At 36.3% G+C, this 24,518-nt stretch overlaps 1 protein-coding gene across 2 annotated transcripts in view; it reads right to left on the reverse strand.

Moving 5' to 3' along the window:
- Positions 1-24,518, reverse strand: part of LOC150075307 (uncharacterized) — a 236,645-nt gene that overhangs the window by 68,153 nt on the left and 143,974 nt on the right. For both annotated transcript variants that reach the window (XM_090389154.1, XM_090389155.1), the window contains one exon: positions 12,875-13,076. In XM_090389154.1, coding sequence (XP_090245280.1) covers positions 12,875-13,076 — 202 coding nt within the window. The remainder of the gene's footprint in view (positions 1-12,874; positions 13,077-24,518) is intronic.

Here is a 24,518-nt window from a genome sequence, read left to right on the forward strand (position 1 = left end):
TGCCTTCCTGAGCCTTAATAAATATAATGTGTTGCTCTGGCACAGGCTTCACTGATCCAGTCCTTGGCATAGCAACATGTGATGGAGCGTAGATTTTTGCCGATTGTGCGTATGAAAAATTAGGAGCAGCCAAGTTAGTTGGCAAAGACACTGAAGGTCCACCTAGAGTTCCTTGTATCTTGCTAAGTTGGTATTCTCTTTCCTCAAGTTTGACCTTTAGTCGCTTATTCTCCATGATAACTTTGGTCAATAATTGCTCCATTGCTGTCTAAGCTGTTTGAATGTCTGTGGTAACCATCTTGGTCAATCTACCACTGTCAGAAATAAACTCAAACAAATGTGAATGCAATGTAAAAACCTGGTCTATATATAATACAAGATATTGCTGATGTTGATGTTATTTGGTTTTCAGGAGCATTAGCAACTAAGGCCATATTGCTCAGGGAATATGCGGTGGTCATTCCCTTTGACCTTTCCGCATCCTCCGTATTTGTTGGTGACGGGCTCGAACCCCGGTCTAATCAAGAAGCATGTGCTACGCACTGCTGCTCCTTCCCACCTGGCTGCGGAGGCGCCACAAGATATTGCGATGATTGAGATTGGTCTAATGTATCTACAGAGTCTCTGGCTGTTGTAGCATCCAGGGAATTCTGAGACCTAGTTGACATCATGTTCGCGACCACTGGAATATCACTGGGTTCCAATCTGGGCAACTCCACCCTAACACCCAATTCTGAGGAACAATCCGTGTCCTCAACTCTACCTTCAACAACTTGTGAAGGTAATGGTGGAAAATTGTTCACCAAGTTGACTAAATCATCGGAATCCCTTTTATTCTTATTATTCATCTAATTTTAAGATTGTTAATTATTTTATTTTTATTTTTTGGATTTTTATTTCTAAGCCGAAAAACAATTACCTAATTCCTAGGCGGCACTGTGTTCCAAACTGGCAACAATTGGTTTAACCATTGAGAAGCTATCAACGTTTGCTGATAGCTTCTCAATGGTTAAACCAATTTTGGAACCCATTATATGACAAGAAAGAGAAAATTATTCTCTCCGTAGTCTTCTATATATTTTTTTCTACTGTATAGTCAGGGGTTTGTAACAACCCTAAGTTTGAAATAATATTTATTCAAAAACTGTCAGCCATTACAAACAGTCTAATAATGGCTACCCTATGTAAACCTATGGAAGTTTTCTATTGTAGTCCTTCAAGTAAAAATGGAAACCAAAATCTTAAAAAGTTTATGTTTAAGTTTACGATAAATTTACAGTAGATCAAACAAAATACTATACAAAATGTTACTGATAATAAAATCAGCAGAAGCCTTCTTCCTCAACACTGTTGAGGAAGAAGGCAGAAGCCTTTGAAAGCTTCAGTTATTTTAGCGCTTTTAATCTAGTATATTTTATTGCATTTTAATTCAGTATTTTATTATCATTTTATCAGTCTGTCCTCGTATAGCACGATAGTTGTGTTCCTAGAAACTCTCGTGCAATGCAAAATCGTGCAATATAAACAACAGGCCCTATGGGAAAAGTGGGGTTAGGTGCCGACCACCCAAGATTGAACACACATTTGGAACCAAAACATTACCAAATACAATAAATAATCGGGTAATTTTAATCATTATAAAAAATAATATATTTTTTTATTTTTATTATACAATAAATAATAAAAAATATTTATTTTTATTATATTATAAAAAAGTATTTTTTACGAATAAAATACGTATTTTATTCGTAAAAAATTTATTATATTAAATAAAATAGTCGTAATAAATTATAATACGTAAGTCGTACTAAAATGCTTACGTATTTTATTACGTAATAAAATATTGCTACTGCTTTTGCTTCTATCGTAAGCAAACTTGTTTTTTGTTTGATTTTCTATCCAAACAGATGACAGCCGTTCCATCTCTTCCAATTCTTGTGTCTTAATCTAATGGATTTTAATTACACTTTGAGTTGTTCCCGCTATGAAAGTTGTTTTTATTTTCTCCGCATTCTTTGTAATTCTCGGCGTTGCCTCATTTAGGTCTGTAGCATGTGCAATATCACATGGTCTTTCATTTCGCTCATAGCGTTTCACAATTTCATATTTTTTTTCTCTATCGACAGAGGCGGACTGGCCATAAGCCTTACCCGGGAAATCCCGGTGTGATTTTGGCCATAAACTATAGTATGAGGCCACTATAAATTTTCCCGGGTAAGAATTTTTGATCCAGTCCACCTCTGTTTATCGATATTGCTTTTCTTTTTCTCTCTGAATCTGTAGTGTCTTCACCAGGACGCTTCCTTAAGCATTTTACTCATTTTTAGGGAATAAAGCACAATTACAAAACGAGGAGGCACCCTTAATACACATAAACAAAGCTGCGCGCGTATAGCAACTGAATAAACAACACGGTAAAGGCCGAGATACGCTATTAACACCTCACATTTTACTAAAGCACATTTCTAGGGGTTACTACCATAAAACAATAAAAACAATTTCCAGTTGCGTTTCTGCTAGTAGAATCTGTTATAAACTGGTAGTAAACTCCATCTAATTGCATTTGCGATTATACCGATAGCTGAAATTGTGTTAGTTTTTACGTTATTATGGTGAAATGTGTTTCCCCTTCACTGATATAAAACATAAATACATTTTCAGAATCTTCTTCATTCCTATCGTGTTGCGTTCGGTTGGGGTGATTTCGCATTTGACTGCCATTTCTTGTAAATACAAAGGCGAATCGTGCATAAGCGAATTCGGTTCGTGTTATATAAGATAACGTTCCCCTATTTATAAATCATGTATGATCGAATTCGTGTAATGTAAACACGTGTTATACGAGGACCGACTGTATTTGTATATTCACTCTAAATTACATTTGTTTTATTTTATCCTAATTCAGTATTTTATTATCAGTAACATTTTGTATAATCGTATTTTGTTTGATCTACTGTAAATTTATCGTAAACTTAAACAAAATTTTTAAGATTTTGGTTTCCGTTTTTACTTCAATGGTTGGTGAGAAACACTAAAAAATTATAGTATTCCATTGCAGTCTATGGCACAATGTTTGTTTTCAATAACATTCGGACAACCACAAATTTCTTACTAATCCCTGCAAGAATAACAGTGAAACCTATCTCTATGTACTCACCAACCCTTCATAGATCCAATGGTATCCTATTTGCATAATTAATCCAAGAGTATCCACAGTAATAAGCACAATATTAGCACATATACACAAGCCAACGGGCGAGCCCACTTCGGCCATAGATAACAATCAAAGATCAGCTTATCGCAAAAAATATCATAAAACGCACAACTCATTAGAATTGGATAATCATTATTATTAGCCATATGGCGCAAGGAAGCCTGAAGCTTATGCTGCACCAGTCAAAAAAAATTCTGAATTACCCCGAGAGAGAGAGAGAGAGAGAGAGAGAGAGAGAGAGAGAGAGAAGTCAGAAGTAGAAAGAAATTACCAAGAAAGAGAAGAATGATGATATCCAGCTCAGGACCCTAGGTGTGCCAAGCCCATACTCACCAGATGTGAGCCCCTTTCGAAGAATTCCTTAAATCAAATCAATGCAAATCAGAAAAACAATATCTAAATATTTTGAGGGGTGGTAATTAAACGACTGCGTGTATTTCTTAAACGAAAGATACAAGAGAAATTTATGAATAATTATAATCCTTGGATTTCAGGAGTGCTCAAGTCTAACTCGGATTTATAATTTATCATAGAAGAATATTCATGGGCGGCATATGTAGTTGAATATGTGAATAAAACTAACAGAGGACCTGCAACGGAAAATTATAGAGCTACACGAAGAATACCCTAATATGGATATAACTGATCTAACACGAGCATTAAATGTAGATGTATTGAATTCTGTGGAGATGAGTTGACAAGAGGCAGCTTGGTATTTATTATGATACCCAATGTTCGTGTCTTCAAGAGCAATTGAATAAGTACCAACAGTATTGGCCACATGAGAATAAGAAATTACATAAATCAACAGCTGAATTGGATGAACAACAAGATGATAGTGAGTCTTTGGATATATGGAAAGATAGTATTTTTGATAAATATGAAAAGAGGGGCGAAACATTAAAAGTTATAACTCTTGCACAATTTACTGCTCATTATCAAAAAGGAAATGAGGGATGGGTGAAAAGACAATTTCCTAAAATAATTCAGTATCGGAATTATAATACGTCTTCATGAACACATACACGAAATGGTAACTTTACACATACCATTTATCAATTAGGAGAATGAAAATAAATATTTTGAACTTTATGAAACCAACAAAGAGAATACCTTAAGATGAAGAGTTCGAATCTGATACTGATATTGACAAGACGCTAGCAATTTGTAGGCAACTTTATATCAAACTTGATCAGAATGATGAAAATGGACTGGCGGCGGAAAAAAATGAAGAATTTCTTAAATCAAAAGAAACTGATGATGATTTCTTTACCGACAAGAAAACTATTGATGAGGAGATGAGAATGATGGATAAATTATCATCTGTCATTAGGAAGCAAGAGAATGTCTTACCATCTGAAGAATGCTATCGTTTGATGAGTAGTACTAATAAACAACAACGCACATTATTACTATCTATTGTCAAATTGATAATCAAATACATGAGCCGATGCAAGTATTTCTCACTCGACCTGCTGGCTGTGGAAAGACACTTACTCTTAAATTATTGATGGAAACATTAATTGCTTTTGCAATGTATTACATATTCACAATGCATATGTTACTTATGCCTCCATGGGCAAAGCCGCTGTGGCAATTGATGGTACAACAGTGCATTCTGCTTTCCGTATATGTCTATCAAATAATCTTCAACTTAGTAATGAAATTCTTCAACAATATAGAACTGCATTTCAACACGTACATACTATTATAATTGATGAAGTTAGTATGATTAGTGCAGAACTATTATCGATTATAGATATGCGTTTAAAGCAGATAACTGGTGTTCATGAAATACCATTTGGAGGTACGAATATATACTTCATTGGAGATTTACAGCAATTGCCTCCAGTGCTTGCTACACCTATATATATACACCTGAAGAACTCATTGATTGCTCCAGAATTATGGCATTCACTACAATTTCATGAATTAGTACAAGTTGTTCGACAGTCCGATAGTACATTTTCTAAAATTCTTACAAAAATAGGCAACGGAGAAGCGCTATTACCAGATGAACTTAAAATTATAGAATCGAGATTTGTTACCAAAGAAAATGCTACTAATTTACGTCCAAAAGGGATTCAACTATTTTTAAGAAATATTGATGTAAATGCCTATAATACAAATGCTTTAGTTGCAGATGAAACTTATGAAGTGGTTGCACAAGATTTATACCAAGGATATCATTCTGAAGAACAATTAGCAAGTATGCGAAATAAAATTCATAAAATGTTAGTGACTGAAACTGCAGGATTTCCATACATTCTACCATTATTGAAAGGAAAACTGTACATGATTACTACAAATATAGATGTGGTCGATGGATTGGTACACGGTGCAATCAGTACTTTAGTATATTTCAAATTTGGGGACGATGAAACAGTTAAACGAGTATGGATGAAATGTCCTAAGTCAAAAATAGGACACAACCTTCAATCTCGTTATAAACAATATGCAAAAGATAAATATTTACCTAGGCAATCTGTACCTATTATAAAATGATCAACTACTATTCCATTCAAGAACAATAGGAAATTAACATTCAGATGTACACAATTTCCTTTAGTATCTTCTTGTGCTTTGATTATACATAAATCTCGAGGAGGGACCTTTGACAAAGTTGTATATAATTATGAGAAAGGTCATCGACAGCAATTTGTATACGTGGCATTATCTCGAGTGATCTAATTGCAAGGTTTATAATATATTACAAATCCCCACGACGATTTCACATTTCACCACAGCAGAGCTACTAGTAATACAGAACTTTGTGCTGAACTAGATCGCTTGAAAAATAATAAGCTACCATTTCTACAGGACGAACTGCAAGATTTCATACAAAGTGGTCAATGAATGTATAAAGTTTACGGGCCCACGTTCGAGATATTGAAATGGACACAATCTTACAGCAATCCAAAATATTAATATTAAGTGAAACATGGTTGGATATTGATGAACGTATATTACTTAAACCATTCCAATGTGCGACTCAATTTGAAGGGTCGGATGTTCGTAGTGGTGGTGTTGTGATAGAGCAACGTAAAGATTCAACTATCATCAGTACACTGCATATCTTTGCACAACGCGACAGCAGTATCAGATGAAATTGGAGACATTTGTGGATCTTTATGCAAATTCTATAGTGAATCTATTTTCATCATTGCCATATCACTCCAGGGATGTCATTAGATATAATTCAAAAACAAGAATTTGATGCCATATTCCACTGAAGGTGCAAAATTATTGGAAGAGCCAGTAGATCGTATACATATAGTTCTTGCTGCTGATTTCAATCTAGAATTAAATTCTGAGGCTAGAAAGAAGTTTTGTAAATTTATGAAAGATGTCTTCAATTTAGACATTAAGTCAAATACTACATGTAATGGAATGACAATCAATGGAGTATTCCCTCGGGAATTAAAATCATTTGAGTGTTATGATAATATATTTTATACAAATTATTTCATTGTACACTAGTACAATGAAAAATTTCATTCACTGTATTTCATTGTACTGAAATTATTTTTTCAATAAAAATAATGCAGCAATACTTTATTTATTTTACTGTACCAGTTTCATAAAGAGTTCCTGCAGTAAAGACATTTTAATGGCTGCTGCTGTGACATTATCAGTCTCAGAGTAGAGCAGCAGCAACTCATAATGTACCTGGTACATAATTTTGTGTGCAGCACCTGCTTTGATAAGAGTTAAAGTTGTTTTTTTTAAATGGCCTCAACAGTTACACTTGTTTAGAATAGAAGCTCATTGACAAAGGTGATGTATTTTAGTGAAGAAACAGGACACTATTTCAATGCAAATATGGAAATAGTTTAAGAAAATAATGCTATGCTGCATTATGCTTTTCTTTCTTTACTTCTAGGGAGGCACTATTATTCTCCACTGACAGTGACGTATACCATGACGTTGACTTTTATAATACAACTGAGTTGTCATGAAAGGGAGCAAGGACAAATAAATTTTCACTTTGTTTATCCCCTTTAATAACCATGGATCAATTAGGTGTTTCCACCAATATAAATGGGACTTGCTAATGATCTTAGAGAGAATTACCCTAGAACATTTTCATAAAATATTCTTTGGAAAATTAAATGCACTAGGCATAATCCTTATGGGTTTTGATAATTAACTATATAATATCGGTGTAAATACACCATAGTTAACCCATAGATTTGAGCTACGATTGTGGTGTAGAAGGCATCGTTTTAATTGTATCTCATAATGTGATTGCCTTCACAACAAGATAGCTACTATTGAATTACTTCAAATAAATAACGCTTCTCTAGTAGAGAAGACTACTGTTATTACGATCGTTTCGAAGCTTTTTGGCTTCGTCATCAGTGGGCGGGTAGGTAATACAATAAGCCATCTCAGTTGCGAAGTTATATCCACATTATGAGAGATGCCAGAAGGGTGTGGTGGTAATGTATTTGGAAAATTAAATGCACTAGGCATAATCCTTATGGGTTTTGATAATTAACTATATAATATCGGTGTAAATACACCATAGTTAACCCATAGATTTGAGCTACGATTGTAGCGTAGAAGGCATCGTTTTAATTGTATCTCATGTTGTGAAGGCAACCACATTATGTTTGCTCTATTAGTTTAACAAGTCATGGTGTATTCAATAGTAAGAAAAAGTGGGTGGGACATGCTGTATGAAGTAATGAAATTTTTGGATATGGCGTACACGTGGTAAGAATATACCCAGATCCTTGACATAACATGGCCTTGACAATGCTCCCCGCATACACACTACTCGACTCCCTCCAGTCACTATCTGGCAGAGAAGAGGTAGCAAGATTATACACCAGCTGATCCGGAAGCCTCCTAGAGAGTTACCAATAGGTTCGGTCTGGTGTACTAACTAGCAGCTGGCCTGTGAACACCAGAGATTGAGAGCTGTACCCTCGGAATGAATGGAATATTGGATCTCGCCATGATGTTCATCATAACCTCAAAAGTCATCAATCATACTGCATGATGGAAGAGATAGGGAAGGGTTGACCAGAACTTAGCTCTAGAGACTAAACATGGATCCCACCACTTCAAGCCTCCAATAAGCAAAGTGGTGGTGTTGTATCAGTTGATGAGAGTCATCTATCACCTAGTACTGCCTGGTAACATAGAGGGTCGGCATTCCCCCATGTGGTGTGGGCGCCATACCTCAACCCCTGCTTACATTGGTTCACACCTGGGTGGTCACCCACCACGTACTTCTGTATGGAGGTTATACCCAGGATTACTAACAGTCCCACCATCGTAAAGGTGCAAGCAGAGGATTTGGCTGTCACAGATCGTTTGGACTTTGCCGAAATTGGATCCACTTGACTTGAGTGTCACCCGAATATCAGTTCCATCAGTGTTTTAGACTCCCAGGTAGCAAGTACAGCTTGTCTGGTATATCTGAGAGAATGTCTGTGACAACCTCAAGGACCATGAGGTACTGATGATGGGAAATGGATGTCATAAATACATCCTATGCCTGACAAAAACAGCAATCATTCAACAAAGCTACATTCTAGGTCCTTTGTAGTTCTGCCCTCAAACCAGGGTGGCCAACTGTTCCACTATGGCCGGGATTGTCCCGATTTTGAACTTCAAGTCCCGTTTCTCGATAATACCATCATTTGTCCCGATAAGAGAAGAAAAACTGTTAATTTATTGATTTTACATATTTTTAATTAATTCTAATAACAAGAGAAAAATGAGAAAGTCCAAAGGCATTTTGTTCGTTACTGAGTAACAAAGAAAAGGAAATGGGTGTTGATAAAAAATGGGTACAATGTTTCTCAAAATTTCCAGATGCAAATAATTTGTCTCAAATTGTAAGCTCCATATTAAACATTTCACATTCAAATGCTTCATCAGAAAGAGTTTGCAGCTTAATGAAAACTGCTTGGAGGAAAGAGAGACAACGTCTTTTAGTAGAAAATTTAGACTCCATACTTATGGAGAAAGAAAACTATAACATGGCCTGTTCAGAATAAAAAACATTTTAAAATATTCAGAAGGAGAAGAAATTTTAAAACTAGTGAAATTAAAAAAATATATATAAAGTAAAAGTAGTCTTCCTTGCTATTTTTATGTTTTTTGTTTTATGTTTTTCTTTTACTTTTTGAAGAAAAAAATATTACACTACACAATTTGTTTCAAGTTGTCCCACACAATTTTTAAAATATGGCCACCCTGTCTCAAACTCCTCAGGGGTTTGAGGGTGGAACATTCTGGTAATACACTTATTTTTCTGCCATTCTTTCACTATTAATTGACATTAGATACTTTCTAAATGCAGAAGTACTCCTCTTACTAAGTAATAAATGTGTTTTTTTTAAATTTTTAAGGACACACCTACACTATGTAATAAGGACAAATTGCAAGCTTATAAGTGAGGAAGGGGGGGGGGGAACATTTTCTACTTGCCAAAAAAATCCAAATATTAAACCATGATTGCCCATGTTTCTGGATTTGCCTGTAGAATCCTATCATGAAAATGGGGAACTGCCTGTCTAACAAATCTAAAAATGTGTTCTTCAATTAGGCATCAGATAATATAAAACCCACCTGGCCTCCTATAAGAATAATATTAAAATTGAGGTCAGATTCTTAAGGATATTGGTCCTATTTTCACAAAAATACACAGAAAATTTATTTAACTGATTATATATTAAGTATTTTTCTAAATCATATAATATCTTATATAAGCCAATAATAAACATAAAAGACCCATAGATCACTGACATAGCCCTGGAAATAAATTTAATGTATTAATTACTTTATAGGTATAGCACAGTGGCGTGCAAACTTATTTCACTTGCGATCCCATTTATTAAATATAAAATTGATGCAACCCCTTAAAGTAAACCCCGAGGTAGGATGACCAGATTTTTAGAGAACAAAAATGGCATTTTATAAATTATGTAGTAGAAAATTATATTCGAGTACTGAGGAAGGAATAAAAAAATTGCCTCCTTTTTAATTTACATATTACAATAATTGTTTAATATTTTAATTGAATACAGTATAGTAAAACACAATAAATCAAATTCTTCAATTAAAATTACAAAACAATAAAAAATGAACAATTACAAAACAAAACAATTAATAAAAGGATGAGCCTGGATAACTGATAATATTTGGTGCAATATTTGAAATTGCTAATCTCATGTCGTCTTCTGGATCAAGTCTGGAACGTTGTTTTGCTTTTATAGCTGTTAATTTTGAGAAGCCAACTTCACATAAATTTGTAGACCCAAAAGGTAGCAAGTTTGTATCGCCATTTTCGATAATTCTGTATACTCTTCTTGAAGATAAAGCCAAAAATTTTCACAAGTTGGAGGTCCTGAAACATGCAAGTAATGATTCGTTAGACTTCAGGTCGATAAAATCTTCCTTTTGCTCAATGGTAATTTCGAGGCATGAAGAAATTTCAAAAACAAAGGGATCACGAATCCAATACAACTTTTTTTTTCTGGAGATACATTAAATCGTTTGGAAAAATTCTTAATTAGCACTGTCAGGTGGGTGGCAATGATATCCCTAAATTGTAGACTGTCAATATTATTGCTATTAACAAATTCAGAAAAACAAGGGACTGTCTCAGTATTATTACACTCCAATTCAATTTTCCAAAGATTAAGTTTCTTTTTGAAAGCTATTTTATCACTGAGTATTAATATCAGTTCCCTGTTCTTGAAGACTTAAATTTAAATCATTAAGTTTTCCAAATATATCAACAAGGTAACTAAGGTTTCTAAGCCATTTTTGATTTGTAAACAATTAAACAAGGTTCTGAATTTTATCCAATAAAATCTGAATGTTTGAAGTCAAAAAGACGTTGCAACACTTTACCACTGGACAACCAACTCATTTCGCATATAAAAGAAGCATTTCGTAAGCAGATCCCATTTCATTACAAAGTTAGTGAAAACTCTACTATTTAAGCTTCCACTTTTAATAAAGTTGATCACACTTACTGCATCTTTCAAAACTTCGTCCAATTCAGTTTGCATTTCCTTTTTTACTAATGCTTCCCTATGTATAATGCAATGCAATAGTGTAGCTACCCTTTTTTGGGCCCGGAGGCAAAGAACACGTTCGAGCCCCTACTTAATTAATGAAAATTGCAAAAACAGGAGACCGTTAATGCAGCCACACCATCAGTACAAATTGCAACACAGTTGTTTCACGTTAGATCATTTGTTTGAAAGAAAATATTTATAACATCAAAAATCTTCTCGCCCGTCGTTCTTCCTTCAAAAGCTTTGCAAAATAGAAAATCCTCCAAAATATCTCCCTCATAGCAGTACCTGATATATACAATAAGTTGAGCAAGGTTGGAAATATCTGTGGATTCATCTAACTGTATTGCAAAAATTGGACTTTCTCTCAATCGATTTAATAAATTGAATTTTATGTTGTCCGTGATAACTGTAATACGCCACGAGACTGGTTTCTGGACAGAGGAATGGTTTTTAAATCATTGCTGTATTTTTCTCCATGCATAATTGAAATCATTTTTGTTGCAGCAGGGAGAACAAGTTCATATGAAAGCACCGAATTACGAAGCAGAATAAAGCATGCGTGCAACAGACTTGCTATTTGCAGCACAATTTCTTTGTTATGTTTCAAATTATTTCAAGTATCTCATATGGTCAATACCCGAGTATGTATACATTCTGTGATAGATTTGGGTCAATTTATTCTGGTCCTCAGGCGCTGGAGTCTGCTGGTATTAACAATATGAATCTATATTGTCCATAACAATATGGGTCCATAGCCAGTGAGCAAATTAAGGTATATTCCCGACGCAATAGGCAGTAGGGTTCATATAGGTGGTAGATGACTTTCATCAACCGGTGAAACCCATGTTTAGTCTCTAGAGCAAAGTTTCTGGCATCCCCCCCCCCCCCCATACTTCTCCTTTAACCCATGCACGGTACTAAGTACTATAGGTTTTGATATCTTTCGTGTTTGGGGTTTTCATAAAAAAAAAAAAAAAAAAAAATTCATATCTGAGACTTAGTTCGAGTTGTAAATTCTCTACACCTACAGTATTGAAAATAATTTTAACAACAGGTTTTTAGCTTTTATGTACACCAAAAATAAATTTATTTAAAAACTGCTGCGACCCCTTTAATTTATCTCGCGATCCCTCTGTGGGCTGTGCCCCGTAGTTTGCACACCACTGGTATAGCATCATGTGGAAGAAATCTACAGATAAACCCATTCATCTCTGGACAATACTTTACAAGGTTAGATTATGAGATTCAGTGTCTCACATGTATGTATGTAATAGTAATACTTATGGAGTATTCACGAATCATGTTGAATAAGAAGGATTTATTATATATCAAAATGCATTACTGTTTTGATGTCCAAATATTTTATTATACTCATATTAGAATTATGGCTATTATAAAGCCTATTAAATAAATATTTTAAATTTTGTTAAGTGTTCTATTTGCTACTGTTATGTGACTGCATTAATGCATACATAAACATTATAAATTAACTGCCATAAACATTAAACTTTTTTAAAGAATCAGCAGGAAACTAACATACCAGATATCATATAACATGCATATTCAAATTACTACAAACATGTTTTATACAATTGTTTTAATATGTGATTACTTTCAATCTTTGAAATATATTGCTCATACTGTTTTTCACTCAGAAGAGGACTGCAAGAGATTGTATGGGGCTTGTCAGATGGAAGAGGTCTCAGATAAGGATGACTGCAAACTCTATTTGTGTAGACAGAAAGGATGTAGTTGCAAGTACCTGGCTCATCTACACGATAAATATAATCTCCTGCATCTTCCTCACAAAAGAACTAAAAATTGCAGCAAGAAATATATTTGATAAGAATTCAGAAATTAAGATTTATATTATAGAAATGTACACCATATTACATAAAATATTAGAAAAGTAATAAAAAGCATAAAGTTTATTTTTAACCATTTTAAAATCTTATTTTTAGTAAAGTACTGATCACCCTTAGGCAATGATTACCTCATAAATCTCATTCTAACGTCATTTGTTATTTTAGTAACCTCTGGAAGACAACAGGTATAATGATTACAGAGAGAGTCACGGAAGATGGGAGTTCACAACATGCAGAGTAATTGGCATTATAGATGCTAGCCAAAAAAATATGAACCTTTATTCAGTACCTAATCGAGCCACCTTAGAATAACAGCAAGTGTGCAGCACGGCATGAATTCTATTTTAGCGTGTTTTGGTCAAACTGTAACCATTCTTCCAGTAAAATATCAAATAGCTGTAACAATTGAAAGAAGAGGATTTGATTTCTGAATAGCTCTCTCCAGAATATCCCATATATTCTCAATAGGACTGAGTTCAGGTGAATGTGGGGGCCAAGAAAGATGGTGGAAATCCGTGTCATGTTCTCCAAACCATTCTTGCACAATGCGCCATTGCATTGTTATCTATAAAGTGGCTATCACTTTTGGGATAAAACTAACACTGCAGGATGCAGTAGATCTGATAAGAAATTCAGGTCCTTCTTGAATGACCTTCGACCAGCATCAACAGACCCAGTCCATGCCAACAAAACATTCCCCATACCATGATATCACCTCCAGCTACTTGGGCTGTTGTGCTGCGCTGTTTTGTGAGGTTCTCGCCACACTATTTGACTACCATCAGTGCAAAACAGTGTATTGTGATTTGTCTGACCACAGTTTTCTTCCATTGTTCCCCTGTCCAATCACAACCTTCTTTTCTATAAAATGTTTTTCTTTGAAAAAAAGTGGCTTCTGAACATGCAGCCACTGCCAATACCCAATTTATTCAATTCCCCACACACACACATGGTAAGGGTTTAAATAGAGCAGTTCTGAGCTTGGTTGAATTCAGATGTTATTTGCTGCACACCGGATGTCCTATTTTTCCATACAGTCCTCCTTAGAGTATAACGACTTTGTTCTTGAAATATTACTTTTCTGCTATATTTATGCCTTCGAGGTGTGGAAAATCACTTGCTTTCTAGTCATTAAAAAATCTCTGAGATGAATGCATTTGAGAAACCAGTTATGGTCTTTTGTTTCTTGAATTGTGGCTCCTGCTAAACCTGCACCCATGATAAGACTTTTTTTTAAACTCCAATAGATCACGAATTTTTCCCATTCTTGTTTCAGATTACTGCAGTCAAAGCGCCTGTCTGCAGGAAGGAAAATGTTTATTTGGGAGGAAAGTATACACTAATACTGGACCATTTGGTAGGAGATTTGAATGATCACAATGAAAATGAAACCAATATGAGGATATGATATCGCTTGATGAGAACTACGCAGGCATGGGAAATGAGTCCCAATTTCAAACAGAGGAGTTGGAGATGGCAATTCATAAAATAAAAAATAACGGATGTCCTGGTATGATCTGGTTGAGGGTGAGGTAATTAAAAGAAGTTTTCATATGATGCCACCCACTGTATATAATGCCTACTTGAGAAATGGGATTTTTCCAGATATTTGGAAAGAGGCATTGCTGAAATTAATTTTAAAACTGCCATCAAAGCCTTCAGAATTGGTGGATTCATACTATCCAATAGCATTGCTGAGCAGATTGGAGGAAACATTTATGAACATATTTTGGCTGTCAGAATGAGATATGTCAGCAACAATAGCATCCTGCCAAATGCACCGATTTCTCTGAAGGCAAAGGAACAGATGATGATATAGCACAGCAATTGAAGGCTAAATACTGTCTAGGTATCTTTATTGATTTTGCAAGTGCATTTGATACAATAAACTGGCAAAGTGTCTTAATGGCATTATGCGAGGCTAAATGCCTCCCCCTTCAGATTTATTCAGTAATAAGGATTACTTCAACAACAGGCAAGTCACTATTAAGTCTGCTTCTGGGTCAGCTACTAGAATTGTTCTATTGTCCACAAAGATCTGTATTTGGGCCTATGATGTGGAATCTAGTCTTAAATGACTGGCTGAAATGCAACTCCATAAAAATATGGTAGCATACACTGATGATCTGGTTATGTTAGTGAAGGGTGACTCTCGGTCACAACTAGAAGAAGTCTTAATTTTGTTTTATTAGGGCTGCAGAACTAGTGCGATTTGCAGACTTCAAGTGTCTTCAAAAACCTTATAGTGCATTGGGGGGGGGGGAATCTTCAATCAGTTAAAACTAAAATATCTGGGAGTGATGAATGACTGGCAGATGCACTTCATAACCCACATCACATACATTGTGGACAAAATTTGAAACTTCGTGGGCATGACTTCTTGAATTATGATTGCATTTTCCTTCCAATTGTGGTGTATGCATTGCATATCTCGTTAAGCTCTGTCATGCAGAAATTCAATGTGCAAAAGATCTTATCAATTTAGTGATCTATCCTACTGAAGGTGCATATGGCCTGTCGAACTGTGTCTACCATTGCACTACAAGTTTTCTACCACTGGATTTACTTTTGGTGTTTCTATCAATGAGTTATCTACGAAAGAGGCTGCCATATTTTTTTTTTTTTTTTTTTAATGAAAGCCCCAAACATGAAAGGTATCAAAACTTATAGTACTTAGTACCGTGCATGGGTTGAAAGAGAAGTATGGGGGAAGGGGGGGTTTGCCGGAAACTTTGCTCTAGAGACTAAACGTGAGTTTCACCACTTCAAGCTTCCAATAAGCAAAGTGGTGGTATTGCACCGGTTGATATAACTGTTTGTCACTTGAAATAGATTGTGATGCAAGTTACAAAGAGGAAAGGAAGGATCTACGCACAGAACTGGTAAAACGGTGGCAAGAATGTTGGAGAAATTGTGTGAAAGGAGCGATAATGAAAAAAATATTTTCCAATGGTAAACGCTAAGGGTAAACAGTGAGCAACTTGGTTTGATCCCAATCTCCATACACCTTATCTTTTTACTGGACATGGTTCCTTTTTTGCAAAGTTAAAGGAATTTGCAATCACTGAGCATACTCTACATGCTTGTGGACTCCCAGACTGGAACCTTCTTTTCTATAAATGTGCTGAGTATTGTGGCTTGGGACAATTAATCGAAGCTCTTAAACTCCGCTCCCATACTCTTGGATGTGAACAACTGTTAGTACAAAAGATTTTATGCACTTTGAAATTCTGTGTTCCAACTGTTCAGAAGGAGGATCTTGTTGCAGTTGGAGGAGCATGAGTCAGACACTGAATGACAGTTTAAAAGGGCATGAAGCCACATTAGAACAGAATATTATTAGTAGACAGGGTGGACATAGGATGAGTGGTACCATTCTGGTTATAGGTAGAAGACTATGCTGTGAACACTACAGCTTTTAAAGAACTGCACTGATGTATCATGATGCCTCTTTCACTAATGCTTTTCGGGCAGGCATGTATTGGAGAAATTGGGGCTCCAGTGGATGGTTCCAGGCATGGTTCCAATCACAATGCAATTCACCATGACAAGCCTGTTGGATTGCATTGTGATTGCTTCCCCGATGGATGACCTGTGATCCTGTAGTGTTATTGTGGTTCCAGGGACTGTACATAAAGACCGCGTGAGGTATTCCCATTTACTGTTAATGGATCTACTGTTGGGACTGTTCAGGTTTAAGGAAAAGTTCACTTCATTCTGACCACAATTCTTAGTTTGGACTTCTACTGATTTTGAATCTTCATAGCGGACCTACAAGTGTCAATTGGATCCTTGGACATCATCACAACCTTATGTTGACTTGATAGTGACATATACCTTTATTTCATTGCATTGCGATATTTGCATTACATTGAGAGCGAATTTACCCATCTACAAGGGAATCCGAGATAGTTGTACAATATTATTCAGGGTACAGCATTGTAAACAGGCTGCAGGGTTGGCAAGAAAGATGGCTGGGACCAAATAGTACAATAAATAAATAAAAATCAAACAGCCTGTGCCTTTATACGCAAAGAGCAACATGTTATCACCCCAAGACACAGTCTTCTTTTCATATATTTGCGTTTGTTCTGTCTGTGACTATTTTAATACAAAGGTTCATGCTTTTTTGGTCAGTGTGTGTGTGTGTGTACTAGTCAGTAATTTAAAATGATCCCATTTCTTCACAATATTATACAAAAGTGATATGTAGAACCTTTTATTTGACTTATATACTGTATAAGTCAAATAGAAAGGGGTGGGGGGAAGCAAAAATTCTGTAGCTTTTGGAAGTGAAATTCTTCCTTAATTAGTGCACGTTAACTGTCCAAATGCATAGTTCGATAATAATATACTCCATTGTTAATTGCATATGTAGTAGTAGTATCACCAGCTGTAAATAAATGACTAATCAAAATAGAGTTTAATAACTAAATGGATGTACATGTGTGCATGCACGCACACACCCCATTGCATATAGGAACATTAGAATTTTATTATCTGAAGGGTATATTTATTAGTGATAATATATAAGTTAAAAAAAAAAAAAGGGGGATGTTTAGCCAACATTTCGAAGGCCACTTCCTTCATCTTCTGGGTTAGGCTGGCCTAGTAAGTATATAAAACAGAACATATACAAGATGTACAACCAAAAATATTTTTTCATTTGTTTCCAAAAATGAAATCATCCTTGCATATTCTTAAAAAAAAAAAAAAAAACCTGTTACCAGCCTAGAGGGCAAAGTGACCTTTAAACTGTTGTCTAAACACTCCCCCCATCTCTTAACTTAACATTTTATTATCATCATTAACTATAGCCAATAAACATTCTAATATTACCATGTGCAATGGTGACTTTAGAATGTTTATTGTCTAAAGAAGATTTTGGGTGCTAACTTATTTCAAGCATCTGTTGAAGGATGAAATACCTCCTTGTTATTCGCATGATATACGAATAACCCTCGTATAACACGGTTATTAGGTTCCTGTAAAATGTCATGTTGTGCGAAACTGTGTTATATGGGACTAAGAAAAAGTACAAAAAGTGGGGGTTATGTTCCAAAAGTTAACAAAAATACATGATTCTAGATTTCGTGTATCTTCTGCTCTCTTTAAAAAATCAGTAATCTGGGTTTGTTTGCTTTTTCTTGATAAATCTGTGAATTTAATCGTATGGAACTAAGCATTTTTGAAGCTCCCTTTTGAACTTTGGGCTCCTTTCATTCAAGAATCTGCATTCAAAAAATAAGATTCTAATTGCTCGGCTAACTTTATGCCTTCCCCTATGCATTTTAGTGTAAAATTTGGAAGTTTAGAATTTTCATCTGTGATATCATCATCCGAATAGATTTGATTTTACCTCCGATGCCATTTCACAAAATCTGCTACGCTGGCTTCTTTTTCTACCACTAATTCTTGAACGTCTTCAGTAATCATATCTTTTTTTATTTTTTTTAGGAGCATTGGCGACTAAGGCCATGTTACACTGTGTCTATAAATTGTGTCCTGAGGTCGCTTTTCTTTTGCTGGACGAAAAACCCGAGTTTCTGGGAGGAAAAACCATGCTGCCCGAGCTTGACTAACTCAGCCACGTTGGGAAAAAGACCCATAAAAATTCCTCCCTTCATTGACGGGATTTGAACTCTGGTCTTTCCCAGCCGGTGTATGGAGGAGGGCGATGCTATCAACTGTGCTACACACAAGGGCTTCAGTAGTCATATCATCAAAACCTTTCCCTCCTACCGACGTAGCAAGTTCTATTATCGCACCGATTCCGTTTTCTGCCAGTTCGACCATATTTCCTGAATAGGCTGACTCTGGCCATACCTTTTTCCACATGCATTTAACGTTGACGGTCAGCGATAAAGCTATGATTCTGATCCAGTCCACAATTGAGAAATGTTTCCATGCCTCCATTACTTCAATAGATTCAGAATCAATTTTGTTCCAAAATCCATTGTAACGATTTTCTGATGAAATGAGTTTCAAAGGTGAATATAATGCCTTGATCTAATGAAGTTGTATTAACCCAGTACAACCGTTGCAGTAAGAAAATAACTTTAATGTTTAGATGACTTAAATCTTTTGGATGGCCTGGTGTGCTATCCAGTAGTAATAAAACTTTGAAATCTAGATTTTTCCACAAGTTCAATAGCACAGAATGTAACACAGGGATTTCCAAACAAAATAAAATACAGGGATTTCTCAATAATTTTTTTTTGACTAGTGAGTCAACAGCGGGTATTCAAAAAGAGTGGAAACATGGAAAAATTATATTCAACATAATAGCAGGGTTTCCCCTGCACACTTGATTAGACCAGGTTTTGAGCCCGTGACCACCAAATATGGAGGATGCGGAAAGGTCAGGGAATGACAACCACATATCCCCGGAGCAATATGGCCTTCGTTGCTAATGCTCCTAAAAAAAAAAAAAAAAAACCCCTGCACAAAATCTCAAAAATACCCTGTTATGTGAGATTTACCGAAATTCTCTAACTGTGTTATATAAGTACCGTGTTGCGAGGATTCCACAATATATCAATCTTGTTAGAGCGAAACCGTGTTGTAGAAGTACCATGTTATACGGGGGTTGCCTGTATATCTTATTGCAACTTAGGGAAGTAGATATGATATTGATCTGTTGTATTACCCGCAAATAATAATGCTTATGTGATTATATAGACAGAAGTGATCTTGGAAAGGGTTAACATTAGCACTAGTAGAGGCATACAATGCAAGAAAGCAAGCTTATGCAGCATCAGCCAAAAAAACCCCTCCCATTTCATCCCTCCATTCGTTCCAAATGCCTGTCCAGCTCAGCCTTAAATTTATTTAGGCTATTAGCTTCCACAACAAAAGATGGAAGTCTGTTCCACTGATCAACTACCCACTGGCTAAAGCCGCACATCTATTCTACAACAGTCTTTCCTCAACTTGAAACTGTGCCCTTGCAGTTTCTTAGTCTGAGCAAGATGAAGAATCCCATCAGCATTCAGTGTGCTCAACCCATTCAAGGCCTTATACACTTCAATCAGATCACCTTGCAGGTGCCTACTCTCCAGGTGCTGTAATTTGCAGAACTTAAGCCTTTCTTGGTAAGAGCACTGCTTTGTTCCCCTCACCAATCTGTTGCCCTTCTTTGTACTCGTTCTAGCAACTCTACATCGTTCCTAAAATTAGACCTCCAGACCTGTACACAGTACTCTAGGTGTGGCCTGACCATTGCCTTGTATAATGGGATTGTCACCTTCCTGTCCCTGCTAGCAAAATTCCTATATATCATTGACAAAACTCCATGACCTGCCCTGGCAGCCTGTCTGCACTGCTCAGCGAACTTCATATTTGGCTGCACGATTACCCCCAGGTCTTTTTCACTTCCCTGAGTGTAATACCACCCAGTTGGTATGTTTCTCTTCGGTTATTGCTACCTATATGCAGTACTTTGCATTTGTTAATGTTAAACTTCAGTTGTCACTTCTCAGCCCATTTGCCTAACTTATCTAGATCCAGTTGGAGTACCATACTGTCTTTACTGTCGTTAACAACCCTGCCGACCTTTTTATCATCTGCAAACTTGGACATTAAACCTGATATACCTTCATGAATATCATTGATAAATATGCAAAACAACAATGGGCCCAACACCGAACCTTGAGGAACTCCACTAATAACATTTGTCCAGGAAGAGCAGTGTCCATTGATTACCATTCTCTATTGTCACTCACTCAACTAACCCATACCTCTCCAATTTGTACAGCAGTCTTCCATGTGCAACAGTATCAAAAGCTTTCCTGAAATCCAAATGATATCAAAATTATTTTTGGCATTTAGTTCCTTTATGACATCATAGTAACCAATCAAATTGGTCAGACAAGACCTCCCTTTGACAAACCCGCGCTGTCTTACCTATTACTGCAGTCTTGTCTAGATGATCCTGCAATGCTTCTTTAACCAGTGATTCCATTATTTTCCCCGGAACACAAGTTAAACTAACAGGTCTGTAGTTACTTATGTCACCTTTTGAACCTCCTTTGTGAATTGGTGATACATTTGCACACCTCCAGTCCACGGGGACTTCCCCTGAGTCCAAGGAAGCTCTCATAATTATGGCTAAGGGTTTGCTTACTTCCTTTGCTACCTCCTTTAATATAACTGGATAGATCTCGTCCACACCCAAGTGCCTTCCTTATGTTTAACTTCAACAATTTCTCCTCTTACAAAATCAATTAGCTCCCTGTTAGCATTTGATAAACTTCTGGCACTCCCCTCATTGAATAACTCCTCATGTGTGAATGTAGATGCAAAATACTCATTCAGTTTATCAGCTACCTGAGCATGATCATCAATAATCAACCCATCTATGTTAAGTGGTCCAATCTGATTCATCCCTTTCCTTCTAGAGTTTACATAAGTAAAGAACTCCCTGTTGTTTTTCTTTGCATCCTTTGCCAAAGATTTCTCGTAATCTGCCTTCGCCTGCCTAACCTCCTTTGTGACTTGACTACACACTAGTTTATACCTGCCATAGGCTTGTGTGTCGCCTGATACTTTATATGCATCCCATACATTCTTCTTCTCTGCCACTAGCCTCATTAATTCATCTGACATCCACATTTGGGCCTAAACCTTGAACAGTATTTCTTAGTTGGAATGATGATGTTGTTGTTAGGTTTGTTGGTGCATCAGCAACTGTGGCTATAATGCACTGATTTCTGTCTAGTATATCTTTGTTGTTGATGCTGATTCTGATAAAAATTTAAACGAGGTGATATTTATCAATTGATTTTAGGAAAACAAAAACGTCATCCATATCCTGACGGTCTCTAGAACATTACGTAGTGTTAATTGATTGCAATTTTTGAAAAGTAAGGAGAAAGCAGTTTTTCGTTCTCTTAGATATAACGGGCATTCGATAACGATATGTTTTACAGTGAGTGGACACGAACAGTTACTGCATTGTGGGGCATCTTCCTTTCTTAATAAATAACTGTGAGCGAGGTATGTGTGACCAATGCGCAGTCGTGCTAGTACCATTTCTTCTTTTCTATTTCCTCTCAGACTGGAGCGCCACTGTTTGGGTTCTTTCTTTATTTCAAAAAGTTTATTATTTATTTCTTTTTCCCATATATATTTCCACTGTTCTTTAGAGGTCTGCTGTATAATGGATTTAAAGTCAACATAAGGTGTCCTGAAATTGGAGGAGATAGGATTTGAAGCATTTTTGGCAGCTAAATCTGCCTGTTCATTTTCTGGGATTCCAGAGTGTCCAGGAATCCAACAAAAAATTATGCGATGACCACGTGCATGAATTGCCATTAACTGAGTCCAGATTTGTTGTAGCAGAGGATGACTGTTGGGACGTTTACATTGCATACAATTCACGGCACTTAATGAATCGGTATATATTATGGATTGAGTATATGAGGCTTCTTTTATTTTCTCCAGGGCTAGTAAAATACCATACAACTCAGCAGTATAATTACTACATTCTGAAGGGAGCTGTTTGGCGATGATAGCATCCGGCAGGACTACAGCTGTACCAACTTTACTGGCAGTCTTGGATCCATCCGTATATAGCTGCACGTAACTGCTAAACTGAATTGAGTGGGCCAGATGTAATTGTCTGATGTTGATATCTGGAAGATTATTCTTTCCCCATTTCTGATAGTATTTTTCAATATCTATCGTGGGTATTTGCATTGGCTGGATTTGCATGCTAGTATCCTGCATTATGTTATTCATGCTGAGTCCCCAGCTAGTGTTTATAGCTTGAAGCCTAATGCCAGATGGTTTGTTGAGACGTGATTTAGTATGATAGAGGTTTTCCCATTTTGGTCTGAAGAGATATTGCCATATCGGGTGATATGGAAAGCTGCTGATTTTTGCGGCATAATTTAGGAGAAGAATTTGTCGCCGAAGGTCTAGCGGCGGTTCATTGGCTTCCGTATATAGACTTAAAATGGGAGATGTACGAAAGGCACCCAGTGCTATTCGAAGTGCACTATGATGAATGGGATCAAGCCATTTCAGTACACTTGGCCTGGCTGAGGCGTATGCAGGAGATGCATAGTCTAAGCGAGATCTAATTAATGAGCGGTATAAATGTAGTAACATGTACCGATCTGCACCCCATGACATAGAGGAGATTACTCTGAGAATATTTAGTTTCTTAAGACAGCTGGTACGAATATATTTTATATGTTCAAGGAAGTTTAATTTTTTATCAAGTATTATACCAAGAAAACGAGTGCTTGGTTGAAATGTAATACAATGGGAGTCTAACTGAAGGTTTGGATCAGGATGCAATGTACGTTTACGACAGAAGTGTACTGCAGTTGTTTTCAGTTTAGAAATTCTGTATCCATTGTTTTTGGCCCAAGAGACTATTCTATTAATGGTAACTTGTAGTTGTCTCTCAATAAGGCGCATATTTTGAGAATGACATGAGATGGCAAGGTCATCAGCATACAGGTATGCATCAACTGTGTTAGGTATACTATTAGTTATAGAATCGATCCTTATGGCAAAAAGTGTTGCACTCAGCACTGAGCCCTGAGGGACTCCCTCTTCTTGAACATATGTGCCAGAAAGTGACGAGTGGTAGAGGACTTGAAAGGATCTGTTAGATAGGAAGTTCTGAATGAATTTCGGGAGATGACCCCGAAGACCAGATTTATGTAAGTCCCGAAGAATCCCATAACGCCAAGTTGTATCAAATGCTTTCTCGATGTCAATGCATATCATAACAAAGTGTTCATTTCTTAGAAAGGCGTTCCGAATATTTGCTTCCGCTTTGATAATGAGATCGAGCGTCGATCTACTTCTCCGAAAACCATACTGGCTTGGACTCAGAATGTTTTGAGTCTCCAAATACCACGTTAGTCGGGTGTTAAGTATTTTTTCCATTGTTTTTCCCAAGCAACTTGTTAAGGAGACAGGTCGATAGTTTGTTGGATCTGTGTGGTCTTTTCCTGGTTTCGGGAAGGCTAGCACATAAGAATGGCACCAGCTGGTGGGGTAATATTCCTCTAAGAAAATTCTATTATAGAGTAGTAAGAGACCACTTAATGATCTTTCACTTAAATGGGAAATCATTGAGTAATAAATTCCATCAGGACCTGGAGCACTGTTTTTCACTTTTGTGAGCGCATTAAGCAATTCAGTAATGGTCAACGGCAGATTGTATGATTGTTGGAGAGCGATATTAAAATTCAGTTTATACTTTTCTGTATTGCGTTTTAGCATCTGAAAGGCTGGTTCATAGGCGAAAACAGCTGAGAGTGATTCAAAAGACGAGCCAAATGCATTAGCAAGTTCATCAGGTTCAGAAATTTCCTTTCCTTTCAGAAATAGAATCGGGGAAGTAGCAAGTGGGTATTTGCCATTGATACG

Source organism: Mastigoproctus giganteus, chromosome 14, assembly GCF_048544385.1.
Source record: "Mastigoproctus giganteus isolate SK-2022 chromosome 14, ASM4854438v1, whole genome shotgun sequence".
NCBI classification, from domain to species: Eukaryota; Metazoa; Arthropoda; class Arachnida; order Uropygi; family Thelyphonidae; genus Mastigoproctus; species Mastigoproctus giganteus.